Source organism: Lonchura striata, chromosome 7 (assembly GCF_050655825.1).
Source record: "Lonchura striata isolate lonStrDom1 chromosome 7, ASM5065582v1, whole genome shotgun sequence".
Lineage (NCBI taxonomy): Eukaryota > Metazoa > Chordata > Aves > Passeriformes > Estrildidae > Lonchura > Lonchura striata.
Window position 1 is genome coordinate 18,464,116 of NC_140709.1, and position 23,285 is coordinate 18,487,400.

A 23,285-nucleotide genomic window follows, 5' to 3' on the forward strand; every position below is an offset into this window, starting at 1 on the left:
TTGAAATAAGAACAAATTTAAAAATTCATTTCATGGCAGCCTCTTTTGGATGATAATACTGAGTTTAACAAGATGTCCCTCACAAAATTCTGAATTCTGGAAATATATGTATTCTGAAAATATAAAATACTTTATATTGTTGGTAGCTGTATTGTTCTAAATTTTTTCTGCTTTTTTTTTTTTTTTTTTTAGCACATTTTTTATGAGAGAAGCTAAACAGTAATTAAGAGGTGCAGGATGAAAAGATGGCACAATCAGTGCTGGTACCACCAGGACCCGACAGCTTCCGCTACTTCACAAGAGAGTCACTTGCAGCTATTGAACAGCGTATCAATGAAGAGAAAGCTCAGAAATCCAAACAAGAGCGCAAAGATGATGATGACGAAGATGGCCCGAAGCCAAACAGTGACTTGGAGGCAGGAAAGACACTGCCATTTATTTATGGTGACATACCTCCAGGAATGGTGTCCGAGCCCTTGGAAGACCTGGACCCATATTATATCAATAAAAAAGTGAGTGTGTTGTATTTCCATCAGACTTTAAGAAAAATAAATAACAACCCTTCAAAGACATAGTATTTCTATTATTTTTGACCTAGAGCTTTCATATAATAATTCCCCCAACAGCTGATGTGATTTGCAGAAATCTCCACTCTAAGAACAGAAATTAGTAATGCTTATGGGACCTTATAGATAAGTAAAGATGCACTTAATTTTTTTAAATAAACCTGGCATTCTATTAAAACCTGTAACTTTCAAAGTTTTACACACAGGAGAATTGAAGTAGCAGCACAGGGTTTATCTTTAGAATAATTACTAATTGCTGTGTTATAGTTGTGAAAGTTGCAGGTCTTCAATATGAAATCCTTTTCAAAGGCAGCTACGCATCCTCTTACTAGATTTCTTCACTGTTGTGAAAAGTTTAGGTTGCATTCTCTTTTCACTGGGAAGGAAAGGGAAGTATGTAAGGATAATTTCTCAGGATATGATGATCATCCTGATCCATATTTACTCTATAGTGGCATCATTTATCCAGCTTAGTCTGGGTGAAAAAATTTTCTTATCCAGTTCTATTTTGTTCCATGATTGTTTTCAAAGATGAGGTGTTTAAAAGAGGGACATAAATAAAGCGGAGGTAGCAATTGCACTTGGAGTGTTGACAGAATGTTACATAATTAAAAAAAATATTTTTATGGAGATGTTACTTAAAAAAAAATCCACATATTTGCTTTGATTTAAAGTAACAACAACTGCTGTGGCCAGCACAAAAGTGTTGAACTTTAGACTAGTGTCCAGATGGCCTTGAATTTCCTCCAGATTTTCAGTCCCTTTGATTTTGGCATCATATGTATTTCAGTCTCATTATTCTACTAAAAAAGAAGAATTTTTTTTTCCTGTTTTCATAATTTTTTTCTCCTGCTTTCTTTTCTTTCCTGAGGAAACTAGCTAGCTAACCAAAACAAGTGAATTAAAAAACAAAACCCATGAAAGTGAAGAAACTGGATTCAAAGAAAAATGAAGAAAAACTCCAAGAATTGTTATGATTCAAACTCAGACTAAGAGAAAAAATGCAAATGAAGATATTTCCTGCAGGAATTAGGGGTATGCCTCATCAGTAATATGTTGAAACAATAGCAATATAGGCATACCATGAATAACTAAGCAGAACAGCTCAATAAAAATCAGTTGTGCCTTAAGTGTTCATTACAGAATTTCTAAAACTGAATTCATGTACAGAGAATCATTACTTAAATTTGAAAACAGGTTTTTCAACTAATTACGATGTTTTGCTTCCTTTACTCAAGTGATTTACCCTGTTGAAGTCTGGAAGGCAAATAGGATTTGGGTCAAAGTACCAATTCCTTTCCTTAATACTTTCCACATTCTGTAGTAGTAAAAAATCTGAATTCAATGCCAGAAATCCTAAAGTTAGAGCATGTATCATCATGCTGTGGAAACTAGAAGAGTAGTTTTGCAATTAAGTGTGGATGTGAAGTAAAATCCTGCTGAATAGCTTGTTCCTGATTGAGAAATGCATAGCAGTTGTCATGATCTTTTCCAAAAGCATTGTGGTTTCCAGTAGGAAAAGCAATACTTCAAGCTGTATGTTGCAATCATATTTTCTCCTGTTATTTTTCTTAGCATTCTTTGCATATTTTTGAACATAATTTTTTGGGTCAGGCTCCATTTTAATTTTTTAGCCTAACTTGATGAGTCAGCATAACACAAATGCTACTTCATCAGAGGTTTTGTCAGAGTAAAGGGAACAAAAAACATACAAACTCTGATAACTAGAAGTCCTGTTTTCATTAACTCCAGGACTAATAGTAGGAGAGTTAAAAAAATCTTCATAGTAAAGACCATGTTACAGACTCCTGTACAATAAAACATCAAAGTACAGCTTGAGAATCACTAAGTATGGGAGAATGCAAACATGTTACATTTGGAACCACTGATTTTTATAATTTATAATTTATTATTTCACGCAGGGAAAGGCATTGTAGTTTCAGCTGCTCTATTTGCCACACCTGCTCAGAAAGAAGGGCATAATCTTGACAAATGCTGCCCTCTGATTTCAGTTGAGTTAGATCATGGCCGTTGGCAGTGCTCCAGGTCTGCATGGCTTATGTGCCCTTTGGGCTTCCTAGGACTGCCACAATGTTATCTAGATCCACTTCCTTTCAAAAAGCATGAAAGTCATCCAAGTATAGAAAGAAGAGATGATGGAAATAGACAGGACTTTCCCCAGATGTGTGGGAATCAACATAATTTTTTAAAAAAAACCTTACAGGTTTTATCCTTTGGATTTTAAAAACACGTTTATGTTTAAAAATGCTTTTTTTAAATGTTAGTAATATACATGAGTCATTGCTGAAACTGTGGAGAGACAGTGAAAATACCTGGGTACGGTGAATAGAGTGAATTCTTTATTAGGCGAAAGTAAAGTATGACAAGGAAAATAGATTTGCAGGTACAGAACTATCACAAGCAACAGTTGAAAAGGGAAGTAATACATTACTCTCAGAACACAGCAAAAATTGAATACATTAGTGTTATGTTCAAAAATTGTTATTGAACCCTCTTGGTTTCCATATTTTCATGATCACTTGAAATTTAGATCACTTTGAGTTACCTTTGTCTTAGTACTTTGATAATTTATGCTGGTTATTTGATTTAGGGATTGAAGTTGAAGTTTTAATTGCTCTCATTTTGGTTACAGTTACACACCTCAGTGTATATATTATACTGTACAAAAAGTATGCTAATTCTTCAAGAATTTCCTACATTACTTTCATACTTGTCTTTGTTTACTAGCTAGCAATATCAGGATTACTTATGATTTCTAAATAGATGCATTTAAGTGTTCATTTAATTGTATTTATAGCAATTTGGCTGGATGCTACAATGTGTGAACTAGACAAGGGGATTGGGTCAATGAAAAGAGATCATATTGGCCAAATATGATTAATGTTGAAATGAGAATGATTCAGGATTTGTAACTTGGTATCTTCTAAATGCTGTTTTTCATTCTCTTTCTCTTTTTCCAGACCTTTATAGTATTAAATAAAGGGAAGGCAATATTCCGATTCAGTGCCACCTCTGCCCTGTACATGTTAACTCCTTTCAATCCTCTTAGAAAAATAGCTATTAAGATTTTGGTACATTCATATCCTTTTCAAGTGGTTAGTCTAAAACTGTAATGAATGGGATGTTACTTAGTATTTAAATCATTCTCTGGCACATGTCCCAGGATCAATGTGATCAGTAGTGTTTTGTCCCTCTTCTCTCTACTATTTATGTCTTCTGTTCTTTTTCTCATTCTCCTTTTTCATTTCTGTTCATTGCTGGATCCTAATATAGTAATACCAGAAGCCAGACAACCAGTCATCGTCTTTTATGATTTCTGTATCTTCTTTCTTCCCCCACATAATTTTTCGTTCCCTCTTATTTTTTTCTGTAATCTTCTCATCTTTTTTTCATCTTTCCCCCTCCTCCACATTTTTCATAAACTGCAGATGTATTGCTCAGAATACTTTCAGTTCTTCCCTGACACTGTGTATTAAAATCAAATCTTTGATCCCAGGTCTGTGCTTTCATGAGTATTTAGTGAAAATATGGTTTCATTATTTCTTTTCATTTTCTGGTTCAGATAAGCTTACAGAAGGATAGATTCATAAAACAGGTTTCTTGTTTTGTTATATATGCTTAGTCTTGTATGTATCCCACCTGTCTATTTCTTGATCATTATTACATTATACACTTGTAAGCCTATTGATGTTTTAATTTCAGTCTTCAAGAAGGTAATGAGATTTCCACATTGCAGGTAGAGATTTGAAAAGCTAAATTATTATAATTACTTAACTATTATTTTGTCTTTTTCAATGTTTTAATAGCAGACTATAGTAGGCATCCCACTGGTCTGATCCCAAATACCAATATGAGCAATGAAGTCATTGACTTGAGAATGCCAGCTTACTTAATAAGGAAAAAATACAAATCTTTGCACAATTGTATTTACAGTAGTCTAACATAAGCACACTGAAGGTAGCTTTGCATTAGCATTGCATGTAGGGTTCCTAAGAATTATGTAGGTTAAATCTTGAAAGGACTTTTTTCAGTCTTGGTATATTGGAAGACTGATAATTACAGTGGTTGGTATGTGTTAGACATTGTTATCAATGGCTAGCCTACAAATTACTTCCAAAACAATGATGATACTACATAGCCTGTTGTCAATTTTCTTGCTACAGGTGCCACTACAAATAATTATTTTTCAATTATATGACACTCTTTCCCATATTCTGAAGCATTATTATATTGAGTTATGGGGAATAATATAAGATTGTGGGACTGAGGTGGTGGTGAAGAGCTAGTCACCAAAGTCAGAGTGCTAAAACAAGTTGTTTAAATTTATGGTAAGGTATATTTATAGTTATTTTTCCACTAATAAAAGTGTAGTGAGGATTTGCAACTCTAAGTGGACATTTCATCAAAAAGGATTTTGAAAGCCTATGTAAAGTACAGGGTGGTGAAACACTTGTAGCATGGGGTTTTAATGTTAAAAAATATATTTATTTCTCTTTTGCTCTGTTCATATGTGAATTACATAAAGAAAAGCTAGGTTCTCAGTAAAGGATTTTAAATATATTCGTTGAACAGAAAACCCAGAGAATTGTTGAATGTAATGCCACAGTTTTTGACAGCTCAGAAGGTAGAGGTATCATTATCACTTGAAGGATTTTTATTAGAGTAGACATGCAAAGAAAAGTTTTTGAGGGGAACCTCACAGTACTTCTCACCCCATTGTATTTGGATTTCTATTTAGGAACACCACATGAACCTGCAGCTGTTCTCAAACTCGAGCTTTGTCCCCTCTGTAGCTTTAGATATTGGTGCCATCATGTGGGCATTTCATGGTTCATCTGCATGGTTTTCATTTTGGTGGTTGTATTTTCTTTGGATCTTAGAAGAATGTCCGCAGTTCTGAGAACAAAAGCTTGTGAATTTAGAGTGGTTCTGTTCAAATATATTAAATCATTTATGACTTGGACTTGTTCTGGAGTTCTAGTCTGGAATTCCAGATTAGAATCTAATTGCAGTCTGGAATTGGACTTGTTTGTGGATTTATTTTTTTGAGAATCACATGGCCCATCCCAATGGCATTTATATTACAAAAGTCATATATAAAACAAACAGCAATAAAATACTTTTCTTGCTAAGATTTCCCCATGTTCTGTCCTACTATGTGGCAGCTACCTTTCAGTGTATTATAGTGACAAGGAAAAATGTTGATAAATGGCTAATTTTATCATAAAATATTAAAGTGAAGAAAATGTATTTTTTATTGTTTTGCATGCATGAAGCAGATCAGATTTTTCTAGATCATCTAAAAGAAATACTTTTTTTGTTGTTCCATGAAATTAGAAGCTGATACTTCAAAGGTTGACATTTTTTTTCAACAAGAAAAAAATGTTTTAGAGTTCAGGTGGTTTTTAAAATACCTTACAAATTTTCAAATTTTTAGGTATGACTGTTCTCTTGTAGCTATAAAACAGTGAATGAAATCTTTACAAGGCTTTTCCTTGGCTATTAAAAAACAGTAGAGGGATAGATAACTCCTGATAGTGAAAATCTCTAAAGCAGTGTGTTATTTGATACTCTTTTTATGAAATTTTCTGGCTTACATTCCTTAACTCTTAGCTTACATTATTCAGCATGCTTATCATGTGCACTATTTTGACCAACTGCGTATTTATGACCATGAGTAACCCTCCAGACTGGACAAAGAATGTAGAGTAAGTTAAATGGATTTTCTCTGAATGATATCCAATAATCAGAAATAAACTACTGTAAATTATATTAGGATGGCTTCCACTGGCAGCAGCTACCTTGTTGGGCCATCCTATCAACAGCTATTCTGATGCTATTTCCTTTGCTGTAGCATTAAATACAGATAATTGTGTCATGACAAGTTCTTTAATGTTCTTCCTGTTTGCAGTACTAGATGGAAAATGTAAGAAAAACTATTCTTATGATGATACAGAAAAAGTGGATTATAAATGTTTTTTACTGTGTTCAATGTCACGTCTGTGCAAGAATGCAGGGAAATGCTGTCTTTCATTTCTGTTGCAATAACCATTACAGATAAAGGAATCATCTTATGGATGGCTGTGTTGATCACAGTGCAGCTTTCTCTTACCAAAACCAATCTAACAGTGGAAAAGCTGTGTGCAAAATAAGTTATTTAAAAAATATTGAAATGGTTAGCTAATCATTGGTGCAATATGATGACTGCTTGACTAATTGGTCCAGTACGATGTCAGCTGCGAGGTGCTGATACACAATGGCAGTTCCAAAGCTGCAGACCACAGTGTGAAACTCTGTTCTTGGCTCTTCCTTTCTGCTGCTTATTCATTCCTTACTGCTTCGGCTGATCCGTACCTGATTAATCTTCAGAAATCAAAAGTGAAATCATAGAGCTATTAAGGTCAATGAAGACATTCTCATTTTGAGTTCAGTCTAAGCCTCTATGTATTCAGGATATCTAGCATGCAGTAAATATTTCTGATGAAGATTCATTGCTTGAATATTTCTTCATGTCTGTATATTGTACCATTTAGAGTTACAATGGATGTCCTCATCTGTGGAATAAAGTTCTGCAGGAAATAAATTTTTTAGTAATTGAGTGGAAGATTTTTATATTGGAAAACTGTTTTCAGATTAGCTCAGAGTAAGCTTTTTGAGCAGTTTAATTTTAATTCCTTTTCATTAAAGATATAAATTAAACTAAATTTCAGGATGACATCACTTGAACACAGAAGACTGAAATTACTCAGAATGCCAGAATTAAATATCTTTTCAATTTACATTTCAACTACATTTTTAAGTCAAAATGAGTATCTGAATTTTATTGGCATTCTTAAATAACTTTGATTGTTCTTGCACTTGTTTGATTCCTGTACTACATCTGTCTTGCTGTAGGTGAACTACTGGATATACCTACTCCATAACATGGTTAGAGAGCAATGAAGACTAATGAGAGTTGGCACTTGCCAACTCTTGGGACTAAGCAACATTTCAGCATAAAAATAACATGGAAGAAAGGAATTTTTAGCCTGAAAGTAAATTCTAAGATCCTAACATAATACATCTGAATGTTTTGTTATAACATGGACTCAGACTTGTCATAAACATGCACCAATGAAGTAACTGGGATTTTTGCATCTGTCTTATTGCAGAGAATGTAGAAATTGAATTTAAGATGTGGGTTATCAGTCTTTTAATCCTAATTTCATTCCTCATTCCTTATGGTATAAATTATGCAGATGTTAAAGTTGGTTTTAACTGCCATTATTTCTTATGCCACTTAAAGAAAATGAGAATAAAACAACTAGAGAGCATAAACTGCAAAAATAACATGATCTATAAACTCTGTCTTGCATATTTTCCTCAGATACACATTCACTGGAATTTATACCTTTGAATCACTTATTAAAATTCTTGCAAGGGGCTTCTGTTTAGAAGATTTTACGTTTCTCCGTGACCCATGGAATTGGCTAGATTTCACTGTCATTACATTTGCGTAAGTCTTCTACTTATTTTTTTTTATAAAAATTCTTCCTGGTAGCATGGGATTAGTGACTAAAAATTGCCTCATATCTTGTCAGCCAGAATATTTGGAGCCTGGACTTCCTGCAGTTTCAATATGTTTCTTCTACTCTTTTACACATTTTAGTATTTCTAGCCAAGCATGTGCTGCGGAGGCCAGCATGGTGTGCCAGCCCATTAGGATTGTGAATGCCATCACCCTGAACTGTTCATATCCTGTCTCCTTTCTGCATACCAGAATTAAAGGAATCCTTTTGACTTCCTGCTAATAGCTGACCAGATTAATTTTCAAACATCAAGTCAATGTGGTTTATTATGATAAAACTTAATTTAATTTTATGGCCAGAAGTATATTTATAACACAGGCAAAATACAGTGAACGGTGAAAAGGTCTTGCTCAAAGACCCAAGCAAATAGAATAAAATCTGCCTCAATTCTGAGTAACTGTGATTTAATCCTACAGGTATGTAACAGAATTTGTAAACCTAGGCAATGTTTCAGCTCTTCGAACTTTCAGAGTATTGAGAGCTTTGAAAACTATTTCTGTAATTCCAGGTAAGAAGTAGTTGGTGTCAGGTGTTAGGCCCCTCGTATCTCCAACTGTTATTTGTGTGCTGTCATTGTGTTTGTGTGTGAACTCCCCTATTACAGATATGTGACAGAGTTTGTGGACCTGGGCAATGTCTCAGCGTTGAGAACATTCAGAGTTCTCCGAGCTTTGAAAACAATATCAGTCATTCCAGGTGAGAGCGAGGTTAAACACCGAGGCTGACTTTTGTTCTACAAAGGCTGTACTCACATTTTCAAAGCATAAGCCTTGTTTGCTACACATTGTCGACAAACCAAAAAAGCAGGAATCAAGACATGTAATTTATTTAAATTGATTCATGCTTGTATTAGTTGTGTTTTCTACTAAAAAAAAAAAAATCAGCCTTTGAGTTTAACAAATTTTTGCATGAGATACTTGCAGTAAACAGCCTATGTGATTTGCATCTTATGACATCAAGCTTTCCTTTACATGTTTTAAATATAAGTTAATTCTAAGCTTTCATACTGATGCAAATTTTCTCATTTATTGAAGGCACTTGATACAGCAACTTAATTCAGTTTTAAGTTATGTCAAAAAAAAAAAAAAACAAAACCAAACTCTAAAGGATAGCATGGGCCATGCATGGGGTATCGTTCTAAAGATGTCTTTCTTCTCCAAACCATCACCCCTCATATATCGTAACAAGATTATGATGATATAATTTAAATGTGCACATATAATGTCTTTACAATGGGGTTACTTTAATATAGAATACATTGCAAAAGTTCATAGAAGAAAGGTTTGGGCAAGAAGCATCAGCAAAAGTGAACTGCTATTTATGTAGGGTTGAGCTATAGCATGAATAATAAAATCACTTGTTTTGCCAAAAACAATGTGTTTGGTATTTTTTACACTATAAAATAAGTATAAACTTACATATTCTCCTTAATATTTCCAAATAATAAGGCTTTTCTTTAAAATTATTGTGTCACAAATTACTAGTCTTTTTGCATGAAATCTTTATCAGGAAATAAGTCACATGATTTTGTGTGTGTGTTTAGTATCTATTTAACATAATAATAAAAATCTACTCTCTTTGCAGGCCTGAAGACTATTGTAGGAGCCCTGATTCAGTCTGTGAAGAAGCTCTCGGATGTGATGATCCTGACTGTGTTTTGTCTGAGTGTATTTGCACTGATAGGGCTGCAGCTGTTCATGGGCAACCTGAGGAATAAATGCCTGCAGTGGCCTCCAGACAATTCTACTTTTGAAACAACTGTTATTTCCATCTTTAATAGTTCCATAGGTGAAAATGGTACATTTATTAATGCAACAATGACAACATTTAACTGGGATGAATACATCGAAGACAAAAGTAAGGGTTAATTATATTATCTACTGCATTGATTTTCTGATATTGATTTAAACAGATTTGAGAACATCAATATCTTTCCCTTGCCTTTAAAAGTGTGTAATATGGCCAAGAAACATAAAAGCACTATTTTCTAGTAAATTTTCTCATAAGCCCACATCTGAATATCAGCTAGCCCAAGAATCCTGCCAGAGCAGGTAAATGTGGCTACGTTCCTTCTTCCTTCTGGTGCTGGGTGAGTGGTTTTGCCCCAGGCACCCTTGCACAGCACAGACATGCCTTTAAGTGAATGCTAGTGATTTACCCCAAGCTTTTCTTGCAAAATAAGAACTAGATTCCATATTTCTGTCTTTTAATTTGTTTCTTATCTTTGGAAAATCAAGAAATGAGCACTTTTTTCTCTTTTGTACCTCATAATACACTATTTCCACCATTTTAGGTAGTTAATGGTAGTACTGTGTTAACAAAACTTGTTTAAAAATTCAGATAGAATAACTCTGAACATATCTACAGTTGATTGCTATTCTGTCTTTCATAACAGTATTGTTAATCTCTCCCATTTATCTGTTCAGCCCCTTCTATTTATTTTAGTGTATTTGTTATATTTAATGTATTCATAATTATGTCTAAGTGTTTTTTAATAAAGTCTGTATGTATATTTTAACTGCTGACTATATCAATGAAAGTTAGGAAACTTCAGTTAAAGAACTAAATGCTTTTGGATCCAGGTCTCATTGCCTTATAATCTTTTAATATACTTATCATCTCAGCATGCTTGAAATATACAAATGCCATGCAGAAATTTTGGATGATAACCTGTTCTTAAAGCCATCTGAAGAACAGATTCCATTCCATTCCCCTTTAGTTGTTCCTGGTACGATGTCACACAAATAGAAAGGGTTTTTTCTTAAATATCTGGCCTACATTTTCCCAATTTATGATTGAATATATTACTGCATCTGCTGTGGACTAAGATAATCATAGACTACTTTATATTAGTCTTTATCCAGTTTAAAAACTCTTATCCTCTGCATTTCTGGTCTTTCCTAAGCAAATCAATCCTATTTTCCTCTTTGCATTTTTTATACCTATTTTCATTTGTTTACTTTTTCAATCTTTCCAATTACTCTGGCTTTTTTTTTCTTCTTGTTTTTATTTCACCTCTTTTTTTTTTGTTACATTTTTTGTATGCATGGTTTTTTTTAATGAGATCCTTAAATTGAGTGCTAACTTCTCTAGCAATTACTTCTAATTTGCATCTTTACCTCATGCCATGTATGCAACATTCCTACTAGCACACTTCAAAATTAAGTCATTTTTATGTCAGCACTGTATTGTTGGTTCACAGTCAGTTTGTATTTGTGGCAGTTATTGCATCTTTTTGTACAGTGGCAGCTGCAGCCACCTCCTGATATTTTGTATTTATGTATTTGATTTTGCCTTGCCAATGTAGCATTTTCTACTTGTCTCTATTGGAATAAATCCAATTGCTTTTGGACAAACTTGTCAATTTGTAAAGGTCATTCTAAATTTCAAATACCTTTTCTCCTAGCCTTATGTCTGCAGAATACTTGATGCATGTTTCTTCTGTTGTTTCATGTCTTGAATTGATAATGAAACTTGTTAGAAAACTATATGTAGCACAGATACCTGAGAGATCTTCAGAGTGGGGTCCTTATGAATTGACATTGCATCACTGGCAACTGCTCTCTAAGAACTTCTTTCAAGTGTTTTGTGGTATTTCCAGCCAGGACATATTTCCTGTATTTGTATCTGCAAGTATCATGTAGGATTTGTACCCATGACTGTTCTGTTATTAATTTGGCAGGAGACAGAAATATTTTTTTATATGGCATATTTTCTACAAACTCATATTTACTGGTTGTATTACTTTATCATTATTATTTTTGTATTTTAAAAAATCTTGTTTGTTTTCCAAAGTAGTGGACTGAAAGTGGAGCTGTGCCACATAAGAATGTGAATTAGTCCCACAGAGGGATTTGCAAGTTCTGCTTGGACCCTGTCTGCATCTTTAAACTTGTTTTTAAGTAGGGGTGAGAGGTCTCATGGGCTCTGACTTGGTGATCACCAGAATGTCTGAAAATGCATTGATTTCTTATATAATATCTGAGACTAGAATTACAGATATATAAATTATGGACATAATTTCTCTCTCTCTTTAAAATAAGCAGATTTTATGCTGCCTCTATCATATACTGGTGGTGACAGAGTAGAAGCAGTCAGTAGGAGCTGGTTGCAATTCCCTGCTTGTCTGTTTAGCATTAGCTCTCAGTTAGTTCATGCCAGCTAAGCTAGTCCACGCCAGCTGGCAGTGAATCTCACAGAACCATCTGCTTCCTGAGAACAGCCAGAACATACCTTGTTCTGGCAACTTTAGCTTAATGTGCCACCTGACCCAAAAATCTCCATTAGAGATTCCCATTTTACCCTAAGAATCGCAAACTAGAAATTGATGGCAAAATATGTTTCCTTTTCTGCTGCAAAGAACAAAAAAAAAAAAAAATAGAAGAGTATGTTGGGGGCTCTTAGGCTTTCTGTTTCTTTAAATTATATTTTACCTCATCTTAATAGTTAGCCTAAATGTTTAAGTACATTCACCTGCTACAGAATTTTGTGTATTCGTTTTGTGTAAAATACAATAAATGCGTGGTTTCTCCCCCAGCCGCTCAAATCAAGATCGAGTTAGAAATTTCTTGAACATGTTGTGTTATCACAGAATCAATGGGGTTGGAAAAGACCTTTGAGATCATCTAGCCTAATCTATGAACTAACACCACCATGGTCAACTAGACCATGGCACTGAGTGCCACATCCAGTCTTTCCTTTAACACCTCCAGGGATGGTGACTCCAGCACCTCCCTGGGCAGCCCATTCCAATGCCCAGCCAGCCTTTCTGTGGAGAAATTGTTCCTTAGATCCAACCTAAACCTTCACTGGCTCAGCTTAAGGTTGTGCCCCCTCATCTTGTCACTGTGTGCCTGGGAGAAGAGGCTGACCCCCACCTGGCTACACCCTCCTTCCAGTGAGTTGTAGAGACTGATAAGGTCTCCCTGAGCCTCCTCTTCTCCAAGCTAAACACCCCCAGCTCCCTCAGCTGCTCCTCACAGGACTCGCTCTCCACTCCCCTCACCAGCTTCGCTGCCCCTCTCTGGACCTGCTCCAGCGCCTCAATGTCCTTTCTGAACTGAGGGGCCCAGAACTGGACACAGCACTCGAGGTGTGGCCTCACCAGTGCTGAGTACAGGGAAAAAATCTCATCCCTAATATTTCACTTTTTTTTGAAGGAATACTTGGATAAAATAATATTTAATTGAGAATTATAAATGAATAGTACTAACTGTTACATATCAAAATGCACTAATGAAGGCACATAATTGCTCTCATCCTTTACCTCATTTTCCTGGTATTTTTTTTTATTTGCTCACATACACAATTTGATATTCCACCCCTTGTATCTTATAATTTGGTTATGTTGCTAAGAATTAACTGCATAACTAACTTTTTATTTTCTAAAGGCTAATTTGAAGATTATGTAGAAAGTAATTTTCCTGTCAAAACAATACTTTCTGTGCTTTTCTCATTCCTAACCACTATATATTGCAGTTGAACAATTTGTTAGCTCTGCTAGTTCCTTTCAAGTGTAAAAGTCTATATAATTGTTCAGTTTTCATTAGGCAGAAGTATTATCTTTCTCATAACCTTTTTGATTTTTTTTTTAACAGGTCATTTCTACTTCTTGGAAGGACAAAATGATGCTCTGCTGTGTGGCAATAGCTCAGATGCAGGGTAAGAAAATGATCATCATTTTTCATTATGCATCAAAGAAAAATAATTAGCTTTTTAGAATAGCTCAGATAGTCAACTTTAATATCAGTGTACTGTAGAGTTGCAAATTATCAATGTTTTGCATTTGAAGCTATACCTAAATACAGCCAAATACAGCCATCTCTGTGATTTGAATTTACACAGGCACTTCCTTCAGCCTCTTAGGCTACTTTTGTCAAGGTAATCACACATGAATGATCTGTGCATAATTGTTGCTGCCAGCTTGCTAACAACTGTTTATCAGCCATACTACTTGGTGTTCTTCTCTTGTCCTGATGGGGATGTGTTATGACAAATTGTGGGGAAGGGTTGAATACTATTATATTATTAAAGGATTGAAATATTAGGAAGTAGAATTTAAAAGTGAAAAATAATAAACTATATATTTTTATCTTAGGTATGTAAAATAACATTTTACTTGTTCATAATTTCATTAGCAACTGGTACTCCTGAACAACTTTGTTTTACTGCAGCATATCGTAATGTAGAGTAGTTGTTAAAAATAGCATTTCCTCTTCTTTTGTAGTCAATGTCCAGAAGGATATATATGTGTGAAAGCTGGTAGAAACCCCAACTATGGCTACACAAGTTTTGATACATTCAGTTGGGCATTCTTGTCACTGTTTCGATTGATGACTCAGGACTTTTGGGAGAATCTTTACCAGCTGGTGAGGACTTATTAAAATAAACAGCACCATCACCAATACCATTGCTACACAGTATTTGCATAGTTATTTTCATTCACTTGTCCCTAAGGCCTTTGGAATGGAAACTGTCTTTAGTTTCATATATGTAAATTTTTGTCTAACACAATAAGGCCCTTATTCATTATTTAGGTTCCCATGTGCTTCCTAAATACATTCCAAGGAATAGCTGTTATTTTATGAAGATGGTTAAGCATTATTGTTTTTTTACCTAAATGAATAAATTAATTTAAATTTTTAAAGTAAAACATGCTGTAAAAAGATGCTATGTTTAATAGATTTGCAGTCTAGTAAAAATATGTTTTGTTTGAAAAGGTTACACCTTGTCCCTGAACTACACATATCCTTACCTGAAGGGCTGTAATTTTCTCCACAGTAGCATTTTGTATAATGCACTGTTTTTGTGGCAGTGTAGTTTGGGACTGATGAGACAGGAAGGTAAGATGCTGATCAGTGGCCCCACCTACTGTTAAATTTAAAGGCTGTAATGTAGATTCTTATTGGTATAAGTTCTGAACTATTCAGAACTGGATATTCCTTGACAGTAGTAGACACAAAACATTTTCATATGTATTCAAGATATAATATTATTTCTATAAGGAAAAAGTAACTAAATAATCTGCTAACATAAATCAATCTTATGTTTCTAAATTATAACACAGAGGCTAACTTATTATGCAACAGTATTTAAAGTCAGTTTTAAAAGTGTATTATCTCTTTTTCTCCAGACTCTGCGTGCTGCTGGGAAGACATACATGATATTTTTTGTTTTGGTCATTTTCCTGGGTTCTTTCTACCTGATAAACTTGATCCTGGCTGTGGTCGCCATGGCCTATGAAGAACAGAATCAAGCAACAATGGAAGAAGCTGAGCAGAAAGAGGCAGAATTTCAGCAAATGCTGGAACAACTGAAAAAACAACAGGAAGAAGCTCAGGTATCCCTGTAAAGTAAAATTTCTTCTTCCATTCATGACCATGAACAGGTGCTTTGTGTCCACATATGAGAAAAATTTTACTCCCCTACTCCTAACAATATATTACTTTGCCTCATAATTCCTTAATTGTAAACAATCTCTAATGTTTTCCATTGCACTGTTTCTGCTGGTTTGAATGAACCTGTTAATTTTGTGACAAATATAATAACCAAAAAGCTAAAGCATTGGATTTTCAAATTGGAGATCGAAATCAACTTTTTACCGGAGCACTTGAACAAGTTGCCCAGAGTGCTTGTGGAGATAACCAAAAGCCATCTGGATGTGATACTTGGGCAGCCTGCTTTAGGGTGACCCTGTCTCCTGGAGAGGTGGACATGATGACCTCCAGAGGTTCCCTTGTAACCTCAACCATTCTGTGATTGTCTAAAATGGAGGTGGCCATGTGGAAAAAAAAAATCCAAAGAGTAATTGTGCTTATAAAGTAACAGAAGTAAAACTATTGTAGGTGATGGTGCTTCAGCAATATTTAGCTTTTTCTACTCCCTGAATATCTCTCATGGCAGAAAGCCATAGCTTTCCAGTTTTAAAGAGAGTTGGGAAAAGTGGAGAAACTGAAGAAAGTGCTTCTGTGGTACAAATGAAATTATTATGTTCTGCTTTGAAATTACTTTTCATTTTTTGAAGGCTCTCACATCTTTAATAGAAAAATTTATAATACCTGCTTGGCATGTGACCTCATAGAGCAGAAGTTGAACTATGTCTTCCATATAAGCATATGCAGTCAGCAGTCAGGGTTTTTTGGTTTATTGGTCAATTGCCATCTGCTGGGGGGAATTCTGAGAATTTTTTTGGTTGTTTTATACCACAGCTTGTAAATAAATGTTAACAAGATGCTCCACATGTTTTAAAAATCAAACAGCAACAAGTATATAATAGTGTGTAGTTTAACACAAATCTCTGATTATTATTTTCAAAACTGAGATATCAACATTACACAAGATTTTTACTAGACTAGGAGTATTCAAATCCCATCAAAATGTTTTAACAAAGTGTTGCTTCCTGTTAACAGGGATTTTACCACTTGTTTGAGCCTTGATTCTTTATTTTTACATACTATTTCAGATGAAAAATTCATTGCAACATATTGCTTCAATCTGAAACAGATGGTTTTTAACTTGGTTTTATGACAGCACAGTTTTCCCTTGGGTTACTCTTGCTCCTGGTTTACGGAGCAATGGCAAATTATGGCTCCTGTGGTATTTCACAAATTACACTTATGATATGCTGGGTTTGGTGAAATAGAAACATTGCTTTTATATTAAAATAATAATTTCTTTAAGAGTGGCAATAAATTTGAAATAGTGAGTGGGGTGTGTATTTGTATAAATGCTGTAAATTGCACATGTGCTTGTATGTATAGGCGGCGGCGGCAGCTGCGGCAGCTGACTCAAGAGATTATAGTGGAGTAGGTGGAATAGGTGGATTCTCCGAAAGTTCTTCTGAGGCATCAAAACTGAGCTCAAAGAGTGCTAAAGAGAGAAGGAATAGAAGAAAGAAAAAAAAGCAAAAAGAACAGTCTGAAGGCGAGGAGAAGGATGGGGAAGAATTTCACAAATCTGAATCAGAGGACAGCATCAAAAAGAAAGGTTTCCGATTTTCCATTGAGGGGAATAGACTGACATATGAAAAGAGATTCTCTTCCCCACACCAGGTACCATAGTATTATTACCTTTTAAACACCTTTTTTGTCTATTCATCATATAAAGAAAGCCCTGTATAGCAGTTTGGTTAATTCTTGCAAGATACCACAGATTCAGTAATATCCTAAATCAAAGACTAACTGAATAAAAACTGTAAGAATTTGAGAGATTTTGGTTTTACTGTGAATTCCTGTGTGAAAAATCAAAATTACATATATTAATTAATTTGAGCTGTATTTCAAGCTTCTTACACCAAGTTGGGTGTATTCACCATGATGAGTAGCTTCAAAACATGGTGCATACATACAAAATGTAATGTTTCAAATGAGTAGAGTACTAAAATTTGGGATGCAGAAAGCTCAACAGAAATTACATTAATGCTCATGTGAAAATTGAGAAATTAATTGATGTAAGACCATTAATTGTGTTATCTTAAAGAAGGTGGAAATGTGTGTGGCAATGTGTCTTTGCATGTGTTCTTTTACATTGAAACACCAGTGACTCAGAGTGCCATCTGCATCTCCCATCCAGACATTTATTTCATTTGATAGTTTTGTAATGTTATCTCCTACAGTTTTCAAAGCTCCTCTTCATTTGCCCACTTCTCACTCTCCCCTTAGCACTGCAAATCCAGATCTTGCATACATTCTCTCCTTTTCTGCCCCTTTTTGTGCCTCAATATGCTTCTTCCTTTTATCTTAATTTTCTTAATTTTCCCTGGTCTTTATGACTTGCTTTCTCCCTCTTTTTAGTCATTATTACTAAACTCATTCCTGCCTTTTTAATCCTCTTCTATTTCTGTCTCTGGAAAGCCTTTTTCATCCCTTAATGGATCATGAGTGTTCATACTCTCTTCATGTATTGTTTTCTCCAGCCTCCCATTCTCAAAGAAGCTCAGACCTCTTCATCCAATATTTTCTTACTAAGGACTGTCCTTAGATCAGACTGTGGTGGGAATCTAACGTTTCTGGCTTTCTATTTCTGCCACTCCTTCCACTCACTTCCTAATGTATTTCCTTTCTCAGTAGTAATGCATCCTTTCCCCCACCCCATCTCCTTGGTCTGCCACTGTTTTATGTTGTTAACTGTCTAACTAATCTCTGTGAGGCTTCATTGCTGAATTTAGTACATGATTCATTCTGTTCCTTATACAAATTTTCACACATGTCAATTGACTTCATGTTGAAGATCCATCTGATCCCCTAGGTGCATATTCTTGCCTATATCTTCATTCAAACTGCAACCTTATTCAACTGCAGCTCAATTCATCCATCTTGTAAGAAATTAAGCATTCCTCATACAACTTGTTCTTCCAGCATTTTCATCTCCTAGTTCATTTACAGTTGTTTGACTATGACAGTCTAGAAATCACCTCCCCTCTGATTTTCCAACCCTAGTTTCTTTTCACTCTGGATTCTAACCACTTAACAGAAGTTCCACTCACCAGTTTTTAATACCATTTTCCTGAGAAAACTCAGGCTTATTTGTAATGTTTGATTTTTTCCTTGGCATTTCATTTTCCTTCAATGTAAATGACCATTTTATTCCTCTTGAAATCTTATTCTTCCTGACATTCATAACTTTGTCTCCTCTCAATTCTCCTGGTTTAGTTGTGCTTTAGGAGATCCTTTTACCCCTTTGACAATTTTCCAAGGGATTTCCACAAGGCCTTTTACTAGATCCCTTTTCTCTCTCTCTTTTTTTTTTTTTTTTTTTTTTTTTTTTTTTTTTTTTAACTCTATTCTGGACCCACAACTGTGAATCATTTTTAACTTGGACCTCTTTACTCCTGTATTCATCAAGAATGTTGTTGCAAAGAGCACTAACCTATCCCATTGCTTTTCTCTAATCTGCTAGTAAACATATTTACCTAAAGAATTTTTTTTTACTATCATAAAACATACTGTACCTAAAGTTCCTCTCAACCCACCTTGTCTACTTACAGTAAACAAGTCCCAGCTTTGACTGACCCAAAGCAGCATCATTACCTCCTGTTAAATTTCCAAACTAGTTTCTTTGAGGTCTTTCTGGTATGCTGCCTTTCATGCTTGGAAGAAGCTCCCATGAGTTTTCACAGAACACTTCATTGCTTTCCTCAAATCCCTCTTTAAAACTCTCTTTTACCATGCTGCCTACAGAAAGCTTGACAGGGAAGTGACTTCAGGTGAGCTAAGATGACTGTTTATCATACTCATCAATTTTGCCTCTGTGTATGCCCTTTCTTTTTGTATCCATCTGTTGTGTTGCATTTAAATGATAAGTTCTTTGCAGAGTGCCTTTTTGTTCTGCATTTTGCAGTCCCTGGTACAATGGGGCTCAGGTACACAAAGATAAGTTGCAGAAGAGAAACAAAGACACTGCTTTGTTATGTATCATCTCTGCTGTTCACAGAGGTCTTGGGTGAAATCAGGTGCTAATACTTACCAATCAAGTCAAGGCAATTACTGATATGCATTAAAATTAAGAACATATATAATTAGTTGTAAGATTAGAGCATTATTTTGACTCTAATACTGGAGATCCTCCAATAGCAGAACACTTACTCCAATGAGTAAACTGATGAGGATTAGCAAACCTATTTATACAAATTACAGGCAAATCATTGCATATTCAGGATAGCTAACACTTTAAAAAAGAAATAAGAAACCTAATATGGTCTATTTGACTAATATCTGAAAATATATGCACATTTTTTTAAACCAGACAGTATTTGGGAGCTACTTCTGTGTGAAGACTGGGTCACAGAAAATTTGCCTAAAATTTTATTTACTCAGCCTGTCATGCCAGTGTGGGGTAAAGAGTGTCTAGATATACTTATTCAGTTTATGAACAGTTGGTGATAACATAGGCAGAATAGCAGAGGAAACAATTCTGTCAAGCAGTTTCTTTTACTCTAATTAAGTGGATTGATTTCATATATCCAAAGCAGTAAAATAGCTAGTCTTTGTCTGTCACTTATGTGCTCTTTGTTTACTACCCAAAATGGGAGTGTTTTAGGGGGGACTGTATCAGTTCATTTCTTTGTAGATGACCTTACCCTTTAAGACATCGTGGGTTTTGCCTCTGTATGAAAATGTTGTATTTTAAAGGATTTTCATCTGATAATAATTGTTTTTATTTACCTGCAGTCTTTGCTGAGCATTCGTGGCTCCCTGTTTTCCCCAAGGCGCAACAGCAGAACAAGTCTTTTCAGCTTCAGAGGTCGAGCAAAGGATGTAGGATCAGAAAATGACTTTGCTGATGATGAGCACAGCACTTTTGAAGACAATGAGAGCAGAAGAGATTCTCTCTTTGTTCCTCATAGACATGCAGAACGGCGCAACAGTAACATTAGCCAGGCCAGTAGGTCATCCAGAACATTACCTGCACTTCCAGCAAACGGGAAGATGCACAGCACTGTGGACTGCAATGGAGTGGTTTCCTTGGTTGGTGGGCCGCCAGCTTTGACATCACCTACAGGACAGCTTCTGCCAGAGGTGATGATTGATAAAGCAGCCACTGCTAGCAATGTAAGGAAGTCTGCAATAGCTCAGGCATGATGTTCTCTCCCTGTATGATCAGTCACTGTTTCCACAAATGTAGTCACATGGCAATGATGGCCTTTCTGGCTAAGCTATGAATGCTCCTCTCATGTTTTTCAGCTATAAGATAAAGGAGAAATTGAAGTTGCCCAGCCCTCATTAATTAAATATGTGAAAATGCATGTGAATCGACTGGGAATTAAGAGAATAGCATAGTCAACCATTGAATGAATTTAGTTTGTGCAGTCTTATACCTATTGATTCTTTATGCTTAGACTTAACTGGATGATTCTCTGCTTGTATATAAGAAAAGATATCAAAATGGAAAAAAATTACATTTACTTAATGGAATATATTAAATTAGCATTTAGCTTCCTGCTGTCCATACATGAAACTTTTGATGTTATCCTGGTAGTACAACTTACAAGGGTTATGATAGTGTTCCTGTAATATAGCTAATTTTTCTATGGGTTTTTTTGTGTCAACATTACTAAATATTTTTTCATTTGTCTGAAAAATGTGCTAGGAAATTCATAGTTTATTCTAAATTAAGGAATATCTTAAGAAAATGCATTTATGCTTAGTTCCTTTACTGCTAGCTGTGTGGGCTGTGCATTTTCATGTTGAGAAAAAGACTTCACTGCCTAAATAGAAATATATTTACAGCAGAGCTCATTGACAAGCACTGTGAATTACTTTTTAGTCTGAAATCTGCTTCAATATCTCAGCCCTGTTTCAGCAAAATACTTAAAAACATATTCTTAAGCCACAAGAGCGATGTGCTGCAGTGTTTGTGTATTTGTTCTATGCAGAGTCAGGCATACCTTAGTCTGTTGTGAAGCCTCAATAGAACTGGAGCATGGTGTGGGACAGCAGGAGAGCTACAGTAACTTACAGTGTTATTAAATGTACAGTCAATTAGCTATTTCATCAGTGCTTTATTTTCAGGGCACTACTACAGAAACTGACTTAAGAAAGAGACACTCTAGTTCTTACCATGTTCCTATGGACTACCTAACAGATCCAAGTGCAAGGCAAAGAGCAATGAGTATAGCCAGCATGCTTACAAACACAATGGAAGGTATGTAACAAAGATTTCTTTTTGGTATGACAATGCCTTAAAAGTGCTATTAAATGTGCAATGCATTAAGTGGTAGTGATGTTTAAAGGCAGCTATTTCAGCCTAGAGGATACAGACAAGAGATTTCTATATAGAGTTAGGGGGGGGATTTTTTGATGGTTTGCATTTTTGGTGGTTTTTTTTTTTTTGCTTTTTTGGCTTTTTTGGTGGTTTTTTCGTTGTTGTTTTGGTGGGGTTTGTTTTGTTTGTTTGTTTATTTTTAGTTTGGGACTGACAAATTTGGAAAAAGAGTCCAAGTTTGCAACATACTGATAAGTTTGAGGTAGAAGCAGCAAGTTTCCAATTTAAATGCAAGCAAAACCAATTATTCAATGTAGTCTTTCTATAGTGAAGCTGTGTTTTGGGGGTGAGCTCTTTTTAGGTTATTGAAATGGCTATGTTTCTTGCAGTAGCGCAATCCCCTTCTACCAATTCAATAGACTTGCTGTTTCACAAAGGAGGGATCATGTTCTTCTTTCTGTAAGGCTAAATACAATTACTTTGAATCATGGAATTAAGCAATTATTTGTAAGAAAGGTTGAAGCATTATGTTGAGGCTTAAATGACTATGCCCAAAATAGAAAATTGGAAGGGAATAAAGAGCAGCTGTGCGCATGTGGACCATAATGCTGCCTAAATACTTGTCTGACTTCAGGCTTGTTCTAAATGCTTATCTTTCATGAGGTTATTTTAAAATTAATGATTTTAAAATCGTTAAAAATGGGACTTTAACGATCATCTAGAGTTCCAACCCCCCCTGCCATGGACAGGAACACCTTTCACCAGAGCAGATTGCTCCAAGCCCCATCCAACCTGGCCTTGAACACATCCAGGGACAGGGCCCGGGTTCCCTGGGCAACCTGTGCCACGGCCTCACCACTCTCACAGTAAAGAATTTTTGCCTACTACCTAATCCAAACCTACCTTCTTTCTGTTCAAAACTACACCCTCATCCTCTCACTCAACTCCCAGAAAAAGGCTCCCTCTCCATCTTTACTGCAGGCCCCTTATAAGTACTGGAAGGCTGCAGTAAGGTCTCCTTGGAGCCTCTCTTCTCTAGATAAGTAACCTCAGGTCTCTCAGCCTGTCTTCACAGGCCATGTGCTCTGGCCCCTAAATGTCTCTGTGGCCTCCTCTGAACCTGCTGTTCTGCTGAGACCCCTAGAGCTGAACTCCCCAGCAGGCAGAGGAAAACCCCTTCCCTCAGCCCTGTGGCCATGTGGCTTTTGATGCTGCCCAGGAGGATATTGGCTCTCAGGGCTTGACTAACATTGCTGGCTCACACAAAATTTTTCAGCCACCAATAGCCCCAAGTGTTTGTCTACTGGGCTGCTTTCAATCCCCTCATCATCCAGCCGTATGACAGGTTTCTAAGACAAATTTCTCTTTAGCATTCTATGTAGTATTAGCTTGTGAATGGTTCTTTTATCTACTGAATCTTTAGTATAGT

The 23,285-nt window shown here is 35.5% G+C and overlaps 1 protein-coding gene across 7 annotated transcripts in view; it reads left to right on the forward strand.

Moving 5' to 3' along the window:
- Positions 1-23,285, forward strand: part of SCN2A (sodium voltage-gated channel alpha subunit 2) — a 75,634-nt gene that overhangs the window by 20,441 nt on the left and 31,908 nt on the right. For 3 of the 7 annotated variants that reach the window (XM_077785014.2, XM_085585071.1, XM_077785015.2), the window contains exons 2-13: positions 193-512; positions 3,548-3,665; positions 6,205-6,295; positions 7,954-8,082; positions 8,760-8,851; positions 9,740-10,012; positions 13,753-13,816; positions 14,382-14,523; positions 15,288-15,494; positions 16,915-17,205; positions 20,323-20,703; positions 21,664-21,796. In XM_077785014.2, the coding sequence (XP_077641140.1) occupies positions 246-512; positions 3,548-3,665; positions 6,205-6,295; positions 7,954-8,082; positions 8,760-8,851; positions 9,740-10,012; positions 13,753-13,816; positions 14,382-14,523; positions 15,288-15,494; positions 16,915-17,205; positions 20,323-20,703; positions 21,664-21,796 (2,188 nt within the window). In that variant the 5' untranslated portion in view covers positions 193-245. Of the gene's footprint in view, positions 1-192; positions 513-3,547; positions 3,666-6,204; positions 6,296-7,953; positions 8,083-8,571; positions 8,664-8,759; positions 8,852-9,739; positions 10,013-13,752; positions 13,817-14,381; positions 14,524-15,287; positions 15,495-16,914; positions 17,206-20,322; positions 20,704-21,663; positions 21,797-23,285 lie in introns of those variants that run through there. The other 4 variants (XM_077785016.2, XM_077785018.2, XM_077785017.2 and 1 more) reach the window with 4 other exon arrangements.